The sequence below is a fragment of the Crassostrea angulata genome, chromosome 10 (genome assembly GCF_025612915.1).
Source record: "Crassostrea angulata isolate pt1a10 chromosome 10, ASM2561291v2, whole genome shotgun sequence".
Classification (NCBI taxonomy): domain Eukaryota; kingdom Metazoa; phylum Mollusca; class Bivalvia; order Ostreida; family Ostreidae; genus Magallana; species Magallana angulata.
The window spans coordinates 16,558,314-16,575,000 of record NC_069120.1 but is presented as its reverse complement, the minus strand read 5'-3'; the positions used below and the strand labels follow the sequence as shown (position 1 = coordinate 16,575,000).

At 34.8% G+C, this 16,687-nt stretch overlaps 1 protein-coding gene across 2 annotated transcripts in view; it reads right to left on the bottom strand.

Moving 5' to 3' along the window:
• LOC128165373 (uncharacterized) overlaps positions 1–16,687 on the bottom strand; it is a 37,710-nt gene that overhangs the window by 12,252 nt on the left and 8,771 nt on the right. The window contains exons 6-24 of one of the 2 annotated variants that reach the window (XM_052829839.1): positions 15,841–15,894; positions 15,347–15,475; positions 14,753–14,908; positions 14,090–14,250; positions 13,027–13,168; positions 12,849–12,884; positions 12,611–12,745; positions 12,341–12,493; positions 11,740–11,885; positions 11,289–11,418; positions 10,779–10,835; positions 3,895–4,032; positions 2,850–3,005; positions 2,593–2,744; positions 2,125–2,260; positions 1,737–1,988; positions 1,109–1,162; positions 641–757; positions 393–545 (exon numbers count right to left, since the gene is read on the bottom strand). In XM_052829839.1, the coding sequence (XP_052685799.1) occupies positions 393–545; positions 641–757; positions 1,109–1,162; positions 1,737–1,988; positions 2,125–2,260; positions 2,593–2,744; positions 2,850–3,005; positions 3,895–4,032; positions 10,779–10,835; positions 11,289–11,418; positions 11,740–11,885; positions 12,341–12,493; positions 12,611–12,745; positions 12,849–12,884; positions 13,027–13,168; positions 14,090–14,250; positions 14,753–14,908; positions 15,347–15,475; positions 15,841–15,894 (2,457 nt within the window). Of the gene's footprint in view, positions 1–392; positions 546–640; positions 758–1,108; positions 1,163–1,736; positions 1,989–2,124; positions 2,261–2,592; positions 2,745–2,849; positions 3,006–3,894; positions 4,033–10,778; positions 10,836–11,288; positions 11,419–11,739; positions 11,886–12,340; positions 12,494–12,610; positions 12,746–12,848; positions 12,885–13,026; positions 13,169–13,687; positions 14,061–14,089; positions 14,251–14,752; positions 14,909–15,346; positions 15,476–15,840; positions 15,895–16,687 lie in introns of those variants that run through there. The other variant, XM_052829840.1, reaches the window with a different exon arrangement.

The window sequence follows — 16,687 nt, the reverse complement described above, 5'->3', positions numbered from 1 at the left end:
CAGGTATAAATTTTAACACAATTACTTGTCAAAGCTGCTCAGTTAAAAGGTACTTCCTATCATTGACTATCACAGTGAATGGATATCAATTCTATCTCAACTAAATTTTCAATCACGGACTGTACTTTATTCCGTTCTTTTTAAATGAAATGCCAAATGACAAGTTGTTGATTATACCATGTCATCACTTTCAGTTGACATGCCAGCTTGTCTTTAATAAGATCTTGTTCTCCATCAGTTATTATGCTATAGTTAGAAACCACATCCAAGCACTACATTTATTCCATAGGTGTGTCATTAGACAGAGCCCTATGTTTAACACATCATTTTGATGCCTTTTCTTAAAACATTGCCATTATATTGGTCCCATCAGTGTGTTACTTGATGCTTACTTGTCCCGTTCACGAAGCACTGGACGTAGCGGGGGATGTAGTTGAGACACAGGGCCTGTATGCCTGTGGTAGGGACCAGGTGCCCCTTACAGAACCCAAGACAGCTCTCGGGAACTTGCAGGTTTTGACAGCAGGAGGTGTGGTCACGGCCATCTGACAAAGACAGGTGAAATTAATATACATAGCAAATACATTGTACCATAATCATATACTTAATGCAATAGCTATGGGGAAAAATTAACCAATACCTGAAGCACAGGTCAGTATCTTGGAGTAGTCTGCCTCACACTGGTACACGCTCTGGAAGTTCCCAGTCACACAAGCCTCCATACAGCTGTCTGTCACATTGATCTTCTGGCAGCAGTCTGAAAGTAGGCAACAGCTGAATGGATTATATCTTGCATTCATTTCCCTTTCCTTAAAAACAGTCATTACCAGTACATACAATGGTTCACATTTTAAAAATGAATATATGTAGCATGTATATATCTCATTTAAACCAGGTAACAGTATGTATCGGTATGTTTCATAGCATATAAAGGATACAGTACTTGGCATAAACATATGCAAATATAAAACACACTTTAATATACAAGTATCTCATTAATTTCAGGTTCATGTATCATTTAAGATTGAATTTAATAAAGGAATTATCTTAACATCCATTGGTTCCTGAGATTGGGATACAGTGTTGCAGTACATTTACCGGTACATACCTGTTCTATTATGGAACTGCAAACTCCCGTTTCCAGGGGGGATGATGTTCTGAGCTGAAGATAAACATTGAAACATAAATGTTAAACTGAAAGCACCTTTGTCCGTGCTCATTTCATAATCAATTTGTATACAAAAATTGAGAATTCAATTTCTCTACATACTTGTTAGCCCTTTGAGCATCACAAAAAGTTGATGATGTGACCAACTAAGTTCATATTTTTATCATCATAATTGCTATTTATTAGGAGTTATTTTAAACTATAAAATGCTTTTTAGATGGTACATGCTGGTACATGTACAGATTATCTGGTAATTTTTACGATGATCTTATTTTGCTTTTTTCACGATCACTTCTACATTGCAAAATATTCAATACGCATCTTTTTAAATCGCAATAAATGACCAACGCAAATAAAAAAATTTTCCACATTTCCCATTTTTTGCAAATTTTGTGACATGCAAAAAAACCCAGATGAATAGTATAACAGTTGTGGACAATGCAGAAAAAAACACAAAACTTCAGTCCCCTGGCTATGTGCATTTTCTCCTGCAATGATTCCACCTGTTATATACTTTACTATTGTTTCAAAAAAATCTGGTCTTCTTGAAATATCTATGATAACTTACGGGTAGGACAGGTGTGGTTGTAGAAATCTATGCCTGGTTGAGGGAAGGGTATGAGGGATGCTTTGTTCATGTAAAGGACACATGCCTTATCTTGTCTGGAGTAAGTGTAGCCTATACAGAGAGGAATGTCACAATACTTTTGGCATTCTTCTTGTGTTCCGTAAAACATCCTTGGCTGAAAATTATCCTTTGTCTTGACGTTTGTGTCATTCTTTACGGTGAAATTACACTTCTTCTGTTGTGTGCCATCATCTGTGAAAAAGAAATCATATGGAATTCATTCCTCATGCTTAAACTTCATGCAATGAGTTCAGTGTACGTGACCACATACAACTAGCATTACAGAGATATTTCTGTTCTTTAATCCCACTCTGACAGAGTCACTGACCGAAGGCTTTGGTGAGGATATGAACCTCTGGGGTTGGAGCACTTGTTCCATTCTCATTGACCGATACCACTTTGAAAATATAATTCGTGTTGGGCTTCAAGTTATTGACAATTAACTCCAAATTCTTTGTAGACACCTGCAAAGACAAAAAACATCTTTCCAATGTCTTGAATGCTCTTAGTTAAAAGTAAAATAAACATAGATGAATCTATGTAGCTCAACTATGCCAAACAAAGAATCACAGTTGTAAGCACTTGCTTTACAATTTCACAGCATTTTGATCATTTTTTTAATGATTTATCATAATTGATTTTAAACATTTTCTATTACCTAACATATATTGTGATTAAAAGCAAATTCTTAACAGCCTCAATATTTCCTTATAATTTTAGCCTTCCGTACAAAATAAGAGCCACCAGCAAATCACAGATTAGAGTGATACATTGACTGAGAAGAACTTGAGCTCACCGTTTTCTGGTCTGTCTGGTTACTGCTGCTATAGATGACGGAGTAGCTCTCTATCCGAGTACTGGTAGCTTTGGGTTGTTGCCAAGCTAGGTACACAGCGTGTGATGTAGACTTCAGTACCCTGAAATTCTGAGGCGGTCTCGGAAGTGTAGCTGTAATATTGGTCAGTTATGTAAAGAAAGATCATTGAAGTGTGCCGTCAAGGCCAAACAAATAACACAATAACGCTATGAGGTATCTAATTAACAGAAAATTACCTAATCCTTCTCGGTAACAGTTAGCAATTATCCCAGTGTAGGAAACGCATGTGATGAAGTCTGCAGTCAGTTCATCATGTTGAGAGAACTGACAAATATTGTCACATGCTGAGGGGACCAGGGACTCCTTACAGCACATAGTATGGTCCCGGCCATCTGGAAACACACAGGTCAAAATCTCACTGGGTGCAAAACAATCAAATCATTTTTTGAAAAAGTTGAAATAATAAGAATTTAACATATTTTATAACGAACAGTTCTCCGATTCTCAGCTCATGAGTCATCAAAGTATCATTTTTATTTTATATCGATTGAGTGTTTTCTGTTCTTCATATGTTATATCAAATGGAAGTTAAAAGGGATTTCACTAAAGTATCTAGTCTTTTAACAAAGTTGCAACATGTAGGTTCTTTATTGCATTAAAACGGTTGGAAAAGTAAAAAAGAACATGACTGCCGTGTATCATTCTTCATATACCGGTATGTTATAAAACCAAAGCCTTTCAAAGCTAAATGTATAAAAGTTTGTAACCTGTTCATCATAGGTTAATCTTAAGTATACACTTTTCAACATACACATAGTTGGTAGAATGGAGATAAAGAGATCGCATTCACAGATGTCCAATGCAACATCAAGCAGTTGCAATATAAAACTAGAATCAATGTCCTTTTAATCACTCTTCAAACTAGGGCAGCAAGAGAGAGCTACACACTAGGTAAATGATATACAGCACTTTACTACATGAGAGTTATTCCCCTTGCATTGTGTAAAAAATGAATGCATTCACACTAGTACAACACAGGTTTTATAAAACCTATTCCATGATTCCCAAAAAATGATTAGTTGAACTTTAATTAAACAGTGCATGACACACAACATGTATAAACAATGTAACTATCATTTAACCAGTTTTTTGTAGTGTACCATTAAGATTCAATAGACTTAATCTATGTAAAGTATTATGTTATCATTTATATGTACTTGTCAACACAGTTATCAATAAAAGGTTTTTAAACAATCTGTTAAATCTAGTCACACCACTTACCAGAGGCACAAGAAATGATGAGAGCCAGTTGGTCCATGCAGCTCAGAGCGATGCTGAAGTCCAGACTTCCAGCACCCAACACGTCAAAGGAACACAATCTCCTGCATTCACTTTTCACATTCTTCTCTGAACAACAAGCTGCAATTGAAAGTACAACATGCTGACTGTTAACATTGTTTATTTATGTATAAAAATTTTTAAAAATTAGAATTGTCATAAAAAATCCAAATATTTCAGCTTTAAAAGAACTACCGGTACAATATCTATGATTCCCGAGTCAAATTTTGCCCCTATATTGGCATTTTTATACCCGCACTTTCTAAAGAAAGTTCGGGTATATTGTTGTTACCCTGTTCCGTCCGTCCGTCTGTCCGTCCGTCCGTCCGTCCGACCGTCCGTCTGTCACGTTTTACTTTCTCAAACTGCTCTTACATCTTATAAACCAGCAAACTGAACTCTTGGAGTTTGATTTGGGGTATCATGTTGTTTTGTAAAAAGGTTTCAAAAATTCTCTGTTAGTCCTGGGGGTCAAATAATTGGTAAAAAATGACGTTTTTTCACAAAAAACCTTCTTCCTCGAACTCCTCCTACATTTAAAAAGTAGACAAATCATCTTTTGGAATATGTTTTAGGGTATCCTATAGATGCGCAATAAGGTTTCGGAATTTTCAATTTTGTCCTGGGGGTCATTTAATGGCTAAAAAATGACGTTTTTTTACAAAAAAACTGGTTTCAAAAACGTCATTTTTTTTAAGCAGTAGCCAAATGATCATCTATAATATGATTGGGGGTGTCATATTGAGGCATGATCAGGTTCCAGAATTTTTTTTTTTATTAAGGGGATCAGTGGGCAACAAAAAATGACGTTTTTTGGCAAAAAAAATATGGTTCCCAGAACTCCTCATACAACTTTTGGAGTAGCTACGTCATCTCTTGGGATATAATTGGGGCTGTCCTATAGATGTGCAATAAGGTTTTAAAAATTTAAATTTCATCCTGGGAGTCAAAAAGTAGCAGAAAATTGACGTTTATCACTAAAAAACAAACATTGATCCAAGAGCTCCTCTTATGATTTAATGGATAGACAATCATATCTTGGGATATGATAGGGACTGTTCTATAGATGTGCAGTTAGGTTTTCAAAATTTAAATGTCATCCAGAAAGTCAAAATGTAGCAGAAAATTGACGTTTATCACTTCAAAAAAAACATAGATCCTAGAACTCCTTTTATGATTTAATGGATAGACACATCATATCTTGGGATATGAAAGGAACTGTTCCATAGATGTGCATTACGGTTTTGAAAAATTAAATTTAACCCTGAGGCCCATTACCTACCGGTACATACCTTTTGATGCCCTTTAAGGATCAAGAATATATATGGTTAAGGGGTGGGGATCTCAACCGTTTTCGAGATTTTTGGCACTTCCTGTTCAAGGGGGGTCATGACCACCCCCGGGGCCCATGACCTACATACCGTTTGATGCACCTTGACACAAGGAACAAGAATATATATGGTTTAAGGGTGGGGATCTCAACTGTTTTGAAGATATTAAGGGACTTGCTGTTTGAAGGCGTCAGGACCACCCACAGGGCCCATGACCTACATAACATTTGATGCCCCTTGACATCAGAAACATGAATATATATGGTTTAGGGGTCATGATTATAACAGTTTCTGAGATAAATGGTAATTTCAAATTCCTGGGGGGTGGGGATGACCCCAGGGGTCAGATCTAATAAACCCTATATATTGCCAGTAACAGCCAATATATGATTATGAAAACCCTATATTATTATCTTTGTCTGTTTTCAAGTTACCATTTACAATAGAGTCTATGATTCTTCCTACAAGGTTCAATGTTAGACCCCACACCCTTTTGACACCCCCCTCCCCCCCCCCCCCCCCTCCCCAAAATGAGAAAAATCAAACCAGGGTGCACAACTAGATTTGCAGGCCTATCATATCCTAGAGTTTTGTACAATTATGTTCAGCCATCTCTGAGAAACAAGTTCAGAGCGGGAAAGAAGAAAAAGATGAAGAATATATACATGTATTAAGAACCGTACAAAAACAATAAGTCTCCAAACTTCATTCAGGAGACTTAATAATTAATAAAGATTAAATAGAGATAGGATCATCAAACATCAATAATTTAAAGATAATTGACAATTTCTGATTCTAAGGGGGTCAGGATGACCCCTTAGGGTCATGACTTACATGCCATAATGATCTGATGCGCCTGCATGACCTAAGGAGGAATAATATCTTTGGATTAAGGAGGGGATCTCAATGGTTTTTATGATATTTGATAATTTCAGGAAGAGCACTTGGGATCATGACCTACATACCATCTTAAATGTCTTGAACAAAGAAACAATAATATAATATGTACATGATATATGATTCAATTTAAGAACCCAGATATAGATCAATCATCTGTTTTGTAATACTTCCTATGTATATATACATGTATATGTATTAGTTTGTGTTTTGTTCTATACTATTCATGTTCATGACTGTAGTATGGCTTAGTCTTATTTTAAATTACATTAAAAAATTGTCAAATATATGACTTGGAACCCCCACTCCCAAACAAACTCAAATATAAACTGTTCTCCCCCCCCCCCCCCCCCCCCCCCCCCCACCTTCCTTGTCGAATAATCTATTAAAATCAAAATATGATTTGGGTGTCTAAAAACTTTTATAAACTGGTAAAAAATGTTATTTGTAAAAAAAATTACATTACACCTTGCATAATTGACAAATGATCTATTGAGATACGATCAGAGGTCATATTTCTACCTTGGGATCAATAAGTAGTATTCATTGACAAGTTAAAATTAATTAATAACAATAAATGATTCAAATTATAAATGTTTATACTCCACATTCATCCCCCCCCCCCAATCTAACCTGCTTATAAAGATTCAGTCTTCTTAATACATTCTTACATGTGTACAGTAAAAAAATTTTAAATCATTTCTTGATTGCTTTTTCTCTCGTGATTCACATTAACATTTTGGAAATTGCTTAATTCAGTTTTTAAGATTTATAAACAAAATGTTATATGCATCACTGCCATGTGTATTCACCTATTTGGGGCAATTGTAAAGTCTCCTAAACAAAGCAGTGACATCATTAGGCTAGGAATTACCCACATGGATCAAACACTACTGTATAACATATGAATAAGATAAAATACATTATTATTTCTAGTTCTAAAATGTCAGGGTGTCTCCAAGGGGGCATAATCTTACAATACAATTTTACGCGCAATGACACAAAGAGCAAAAATAAATCAAACGGTTTAGCTAGGGATGAGGATCTCAGATCTCAGAAGTTAACAAAATATACAGTGTATCATATCATTTCCTATTTCATAAAGGCGGGGGGATGGGGGGGGGGGGTTTAAAGACAACACCTGGGGGTCATTAATGTACTTTACACCAGTTGATGCATCATAATGACTTTAAAAGATATTTTGTATTTTGCTGTTTCATGGGGTCAGAACAGTCCCATAAGGTCATGACCTACATTGTATTTGATGCATTATAATACATTAAGAAAGAAATACTCCTTCCTTCCTATTATTACTCATATAAAAAATATAAGTGTCTACACTTACTTACATATGTAATACACAAATTTAATAAGAAATTGTTTATACAGGGTCAATATGGGGTCAACTCAACAGTGCATGCAGTCTGACAAATGAAAAAAAATAACTTTTGCAACTAAAATGACAGAAACTTTACAAATGCGATAGGATAGATAACGATGATAAGCTTATTTAAATATTAAAAGATGATGATACAGTATGCTGTCAAAGGGAGATTACATTTAGAAAGTGAAAGTAGAACTTATATACATGTGTATTGTATACTGGCATTAATCAGTTAATCCCATGCTGGCATCTTATTATATTGTGCTACTGCTACTACATGTACATGTATTATGCTTACCTAAATTGGTCAACATCATAATGATAATCCAATTAAAACACAATTATGAATTCCTTTAGCTGATCTTAACTACCGTAGTTCTTTTCTGCATACGGAAAACACACAGACATGCATGTATGGGTGTTGCTAAAACGCGGAACGGAAAACGGAACGGAATGGAAAATATCATCACGTTTATCGCTTAAAAAGGGTATAGACTGGCCAGAAACGATTTACTTTGTATCTTTTATTTATATCTAATGAATGATTATCAACATGTTGCTATCTTATTAATATTCATATGAATGTCTATCAATTATAGCATTGTATTCATTCGGCTTTAGTTGAGTACGAAACGGAAAAATCAAATGTATACGAATTGTGAAACATTTAAACATGATTAAACGAGCAAATTAGCTATTACTTTTTACTTATTTCTCTTATATGGTATTGCTGGCATATTAGCGTAACGTACGCAGTTAGTGAAAGCGTTTTATGCGTGTTTTGAGTATTTTCATATTATTTTCAAATATGATGTACATGTATATACTTACATCAAAATTGAATTTTCGGTGATCTAGACGATCTTTTATCATACAGACGATACAGTATCATTGAGATGGAAGAAAAAAAATGTAGGATTGACGACATTAAAAAATTAAAATACAATAAACATTAAAATACCCGGTAATTTGTGGAACTAGTAATTTGTGAAACTAGTATTTTTAGCAATGCAATTTTGTTTACGTTTGCATTACTAAGCAGTTGTTTTTTCCAGCAGCTATATACATATGATCAGAATAGAGAGACGTTGCCTGGTTTGATTTTCCGATTATATATTGGGACTATAGTCTGTCGATCCCAAAATATTCATGCAGCACATTTGGACGATTTATAATGGAAAATGTTGACATCTTTTCTCCATTTGGAAGTCACTCAGAAGACCTTGCACAATTTTTCAACACTATCATCCGGGTCTGTTAAAATGCAAAACCCCGTAGACTTCTTTATTTTTAGCCGTGTATTTATACCAGCTGATAAGCTAGAGAGGACGATTTAAAGAAAGAATAAGGAGAATGTTTAATGCTTCTAAAAGAAAATCGCTTGAACCCTGAGGTATATATAAATATACAGCAAAAAGTGAATCGAGGATATTTTGGGACAGAATATAGTGGTCAATGCATGTAGTGTTAATTTTGAGGAAATAAATATTCTTCAATAAATAATCTATTATTGCTAATCTTTCAAAAAAAATTAAAAAGGTACATAAAGTATATCGTTTTAGCATACTTAACAAATCTATGAGGTAAATAACATTAGATAAGATTTTCCGTTTTCCTTCCGTTCCGTTTTCCGTTCCGCGTTTTAGCAACACCCATGTATATATACACGGGAACCCATCTAATCGAAGAGCTGGGTAAAAATAAGACCCGCTAATGAGACATGCAAACCTGTGTTGTGTACGTAACTTCAGACAAAGATCAGTCATTTGTAACATGCATGTATTTTTATGACCTATTCTTCAAATCCACTTGCACTATTTTATTAGGTAAATAACAGCTTTAAGGTGGTGCAGGACACCTGCATATTGTGATGTACATGTATACTTCCTATTGAGATAAACAATAAAGTATGTTGAATATTGATTAAATATTTACCCCCCAAATAATGTTACCTACATTGAAGCGAAATGGGTTAGAGCGTTTACATGTCTGTAAGAGCATTGGGGTCCAAGGTGTATTTTTGGTAATTTACGAATTTTCATGGGGAGGGGGGGGTCTGGACCCCTCACTCCCACCCCTTCTCTAAATCTGTGCACACGATGATGTTCATGTAGGCACACAGAAGCAAATCTAAAACCGGCAACCGCCACGGGGAGGGGGCATAATTTAATTTTTAATTTTGTTTGTAATAATTATATACCGTGGTAGACCATTATACTTCCTATGACATAAAATGTTAAGATTATTGATTAACTGAAAATTCACTGCAAACAGTTCTACCCCAAATTGCACATAAAGTGCTGCTTATGTCACGATGTGTATTATCATATGGGCAGGGATCTCATCCTTCAGTTATGAAAATTATAATTTTTAAATGTATTACCGGAGTTTGCATGTAGCCTTCATTTTTAATTAAACTGGTACAAAACAGTGTTATTTAGGGGCAAACACATGGTGCGGGTATTACTGTCTAATGACAGCATCTAGTTTAAATGTGTTTCAGGTACATTGAATTGTTATGTTATTTTTTGGAATAGTTGATACCAGTATATGTTTTTCAACTATTTATTTGGTTTATTTACACTCACTTGCAGTATATGATGTCGGAAGTGACACTGTATTTGTAATTCAAGCAAAATCAGTCAAAATTTGACATTTTTCTTATCTTTTTATGAACGATAAATATAGAGCAAGCGTTTTGAACAAGAACAAACTTTTTGTCACATATAGATTGAATACATACATCTTTGATGAAAATATTTTGTTTGTTCAAGCAATTGCTCAATGTTTTCAGAAAGAAAGACTGCTTAAAAACAATCTGTTTTATGCTAAAAATGAGAAAATGGTGGGAAAAGGCTAACTATTTATGTCATATTTCAAAAGAGTGGGCATTTGGATCAAAATGAAAATTATGAAAAAACTTCATATGTATATCAGTACAAAGGAAGCAAAAAATTACAGTTAATTGATGATGTTCGTTTTTCTGGGCCATATAAGGCCCATATCTTATACGGTAATGTCCTTTGAATATTTTTCTGAATGTTTATAAAGAGCACTTCTTTATAAGGAGGTAAATATAGTCTAAAAATGGCCACAGCCATCCAGCCCTCCTTACTTTTACATCTATTGATCTCAACAACAATGTTTATCATGCAACAGACCTGATACAGGTAACTGTGTATTTATTCTATCCCTTCCTGACTCTCTCTACTGACCTGTTAAGTTATGGAGTCCACTAGGCTGCGTAGGAGCTGGTGTAGTTATAACATTTTCTGTAAAACAAAATATAAAGCATCTGAAAAATGTGCATTTTACATGTTAATGTAGTATTGATATCAAAAAATACTCCAACACCAGAACTTAACCACACACAACAAATTCTATGTCATAGTAACCAATGATTAATGGAAAGTAGTTTGTAATAACAATCAAATATATCCAGAGAGGGGTGTGTAATAAATTTTATTACACACCCCTCGGGTTTATATTATACAAGGGTTGGAGAAGTTTTGGTTTACATGTGTATATTGCACAGTGGAGATATTTCTATAAGTATATACATGTACAATATATATTGATTTTATTTTAATATTATTGATCTTATTTTTTTGCTAGTATGAATATCATAATTCTTATCCTGTAAAGTGAAACTAGCATGTTGTACACAAACTGTACTTTAGTTTATATCAAAATGTTCATTATAGCCCAGAATTTTCTTCACATACCATACGTAAGGAACACCACTGAAGAAGAAAGCAAACTGGAGCCCAACTCATTGGCCGCTGCCATTTTAAATTCATACAGTGTCCCAGGATAGAGACCCCTCAGCAGTAAAGGTGAGGAAGAAACTGCCATCTTTGAAAATAGAAAATTAAACAATTCAAATAAGACTCTTGATACTTTTTGAGGTGGACAATGCTTTCAATCAAAGCTGAGATATAATCTTCTTTAAAAATTTGATTACTCAGACTGCCAAACATCGAAAATCAAAATCTATCTCATGGTCTCCATGAAAATGTATAATGTAGTTACACTTCAAGAACCATTGGTAAAAACATGTACTTCCAGACTAATTACTGCCGAATTGACTATGAGAAGATTCCTAATTACAATCTGTAATGTGATAATTACATTGGATTTGACTGAATTGTATCTGTGCCATATGCTCTTTCTTACTTTAATCCAGGAAGATGTATTCATTTGTTTCTGTTTGTACAGTAGAGTGTACATGGTGGCGTTTGCTCCGTTATTATCCCAAGAAATCACCGCCTCTCGCACACCTGGGAGTACAGTGATGTTGATAGGTGGTCCAGGAATGGCAGCTGCAAGGTACACGTATACAGATGTATTTTAATAAATTGGCTTATTTGGCCTATTCCCTTAACTTCATTTCGATATCTTGTTACAAAAAATATCTGTAATTGCATACCATTATTTAAATTTTGCTATAGAGCTTAAATATGGTTTTCAGTCCTTTTCAAAAAATACCCGTTACTATTCTAAAATACATGAAGGTTTTTTCAAGAACATAAACAACTGAACATCTGATAAACAAAAAGTTAAAAGGAAAAATGAGAGAAAGTGAAATGCTGAAATGTACTGTTACATATATTAATTTTAGTCTTTTCTGGATATTAAAATAACATCCCTGAAATTAAAAATCCTAAAATATCTAGCAATTGATTCATTTCATCCTTATTGCAGGGCTCTTATTGCCTGTGCTAGTAATCATCCACTACATATGCACATACATTGTCTCAAAAATGCTAGAACTGACCTCTGCCTTCCTGGATGCAGGCGTTGATGATGGGCATCCTAATGACACAAGATATGTAGTCCACGGAATTATTCATGATTTGTCCAGCACAGAGAGGCAGGCAGACATCAGGCAGACTGTTCCTCTTACAACATGGAGTGTGATCTCTCTGTCCTAAACAAAAAAATTGAAATTTTGTTCATTTGCAGTGCAAGATTTGCCAGTAATTACATGGAGAAGTGTGTAGTACAGAAGATGATAGATATGCATTTTCACAGCACAGATACCTACCTACGAGACACTGTTGGACTTTGTCAAAGTCTGCATCACACCTCAGGATCTCCACCGGCGGAACGTTGGTAAGCAGGTCTGGTTTACACAGTTTAGATATACAGGGATCACTCACTCCCTTCTTTGAACAGCAATCTTATAATAAAAACAATTACTGGAAACTATAGCCTTTTCTTCTGAATGGTACAGTGTACTCGAAAAATTTTATAAGGTGATCGTATTTCAGTTATTCCCTTACCTAGAATGTCGGCCTCTACCTCTGATTTTGGTTGTGCTTCAAAGAGAATTTGAAGGACATCATACAATATGTTAATAATTTAAAATCAATCCCTTTAGAAGAATTATAATCTTAGTTTTGGAAATTTTACACATGTATCAAGAAGCCTAGCATACATGAGCTTGTCAGATGATCTTACTTTGCAGCAGGGTAACAAGGAAGGTTTCTGAGGGCTGACTGGATCCGTGGAGACCGAGGCTCACCACGCGGACACTGTACTCCACCTCCAGCTGTAGACTCCCCAGCTTGAACATCAGCTCACTGGTGCCAATAATACGGGTCTGGTAAAAACAAAACAAAAAATAAACATGGATGACATATGATAAGATGGATCATTCACGCAGACCAGATATTAGTGAGCAAAAGGTCAATTTAGTATCATTCTGATATTATTGAGTATCAGACCCTATTATACAATCTGTATTGACATCCTTCAAAATTGCACTGTTACCTGAATATATTTGCAATGCTTCAAGTTCAAAACATGCCTCTCACAGTTTTCATGAAAATTATGAAAGTTTTCTGCTTTAACTGCTCTCAAACTTTCAATAAGTTTTCATAAAGAACTGGAAAGGGTAAACATGTACATGTTTTTAACGAAGATCCAGGGACGGGCCATTTTACTTAATAAACATAATTCGTTATATTCATAAAGTTTACAGCATATTATTAAGTCAAGGGGAATGAAAATCACTTTGCTGTAAGTGTCAATACATTATAAGCGTGTTCGCTATAACCGTGTTTTTCTGTAAATTCAATCATGGCTCTCTGTAACTACTATTATATAGCACAATACTTACACTTTTGTAGTGGGTTTCTGAGGTCAGCTTGTAGAAGACTTTGTAACTACTATAGTACAATACTTACACTTTTGTAGTGGGTTTCTGAGGTCAGCTTGTAGAAGACTTTGTAACTACTATAGTACAATACTTACACTTCTGTAGTGGGTTTCTGAGGTCAGCTTGTAGAAGACTTTGTAACTACTATAGTATAATACTTACACTTTTGTAGTGGGTTTCTGAGGTCAGCTTGTAGAAGACTTCGTAACTACTATAGTACAATACTTACACTTTTGTAGTGGGTTTCTGAGGTCAGCTTGTAGAAGACTTTGTAACTACTATAGTACAATACTTACACTTTTGTAGTGGGTTTCTGAGGTCAGCTTGTAGAAGACTTTGTAACTACTATAGTACAATACTTACACTTTTGTAGTGGGTCTCTGAGGTCAGCTTGTAGAGGACTTTGTAGCCGGTCACAAGGTCGGGGTTCTGTGTGGGGGGTCTCCAGGTCACCAGCAGGGACTTCTGGTCATCTGACACGCTCTGTACCACAGACACCGCAACAGGAGGGCCCGGCAACAACACTTAAAACGAAGGAACTCATTAATATACTCATTAATCTCTTCTTCAAATTGCAGTGAATAATTACAACATATGCAAATTGTTGGAACCAAGGACAAGTTTGTCTTGGGCTTGCTATTAAACCACTAAACTTTCTTTAAATTCAAAAGTATTCATTATTTTGATTCCACCAATGAGCATGCAGAGCTCTTAATTTTTTTTCAGGTAAAATCAGATAAAAGGAGACAGCAATTACTTTATAATAATGTACAACTGTTTATATTTGTTGGAATTATGCATGTACCAAAATATGAATTTTTCCTCAAACCACCAAAATTTAAAAAAGATGGTGTGTGACATATTTGTTAGCAAACAATCTTACTGTTTTCATATCCTCAATATCTTATATTTTCTATTTAATGCATAAGAGAGTCCTTCAATTCATATTCTATCTTTATAAGTACACTTCAAATATGCCTCTCATTGCTCTGAGTTTCATCTTAATGTGAATTCTGTAACACTCACTCTTTCCTTCCTCCAGACAAGTCAGGAGAGTAGGTAACTGGCTCAGACAACTCAGGTGTTGTGTATCCAAATTACTGGGAACAGCTCCGTAACAGAAATCCAGGCAGATGTCGTCCACTCCCCGCCTCTTACAACACCCAACATGGTTCATCCCATCTACAAAACAGTAATCACATCTCAACTACTTCCGTACAAGGAAAGTACTTGTATCTATTAGTACAAAAGTTTCTATAAATCTTTCTTAATAAAACATATAGATTTAGGACTTTATACAATATCCATGATCATTTCATCATGGCCTTTGCTTTAGGTGCTTAGATATTGTAATAAATAGAGGGTTCTTTATCTTTCCATTGACATGACATGGCATCTAAAGAACCTTGGTTTTTAAGGTCCTTTGCAAATACATGTACTTGATCAAGAAATAGGCGTTGCCTTTGGTTGATGACTTGGGCCTATCATGTGATCAAGCTGGTGATTCGACAAATGCCTGCATACATGGATCAAGCACACTAACTGCAGGGCTAGAACAGCTAGTGCAGTATGCCTGTAAACCACGCTCCTCTGTATACACACGTTAGATGTTGTACATACCTGTTCCACATTTGAGCACTTTGTTTATATCCGAGGCACATGCTGTTAACACATTCAAGTCTGTTGGCATGCTGCTGAGGTGGCACACAGGTAAACAAGAACTGCTTACATTTGCATCTATACAACAGCCTGTAAATAATATGGCAAAATCTGACTTACTTTATCATGTAACTCGATCAATATATGCATTTATCAACATTACCGTAGTTGATAATCAGTATTTGTCAAAGTTTTTCATTGCAATCGACCTTTTTACTTTAAAGAAAAATTAAACTTCCAGTAAACCAAGCACTGTACATTTGTAGTTATGAAAACAATGAAATACATCGAGTAGATTTGTTCATTAAGAGCAGTGCTTTTCACCGTCATTTATTTCATTTATTTTATTTCATTATTCTAAGAAGATAACAACTGTTATAGTAATAATCAAGTTTTGCGTAAATAAAAATTAATTTTAAATTTAGGCACAGTTTGAACAATGGGATATCACTTACTTGTCACATTGAGGTTGGCTGACCCATTGGTATGTGTGGGAACTTCATCAGCACCTGTAATATTTGGGTCAAGGTCATGTCAGCAATCAATGTTAATGATTCATAACATGCTTTCATTGCAAACAGATGTTAATGATCACACAGGAAACATGGCCATTGATTCAGAGATGATTCCATCTCAAATATGTCCCAATTATAAGAAAAAAGCCCAAAATGATACATTACTTAATTCAAACTCCACTTAAATATTATGTGATAATGTTCTCATATACATACAAAGTGGCACTGATTCAACTTACTATCCACAAAAACAATAAGGCACTAAATAAACCTACCCTACTCAATAATAAATAGCATTAAATTAACTCTCTAAAATAACAATATAGCACTGATTTTACTCACACTCCTCAATAACAACATGACACTGATTTAACTTACTATCCGCAATATTAATATGACACTGATTCAACTTACTATCCACAATAACAACATGGCACTGATTCAACTTACTATCCACAATAACAACATGACACTAATTCAACTTACTATCTACAATAACAACATGGCACTGATTCAACTTACTATCCACAATAACAACATGACACTAATTCAACTTACTATCCACAATAACAACATGGCACTGATACAACTTACTATTCACAATAACAACATGGAACTGATTCATCTTACTATCCACAAAATCAGTAAGGCACTAGATAAACCTACCCTACTCAATAATAAATAGCATTAAATTAACTAACTCTCCAAAATAAAAATATAGCACTGATTTTACTCACACTCCTCAATAACAATATGACACTGATTCAACTTACTATCCACAATATTA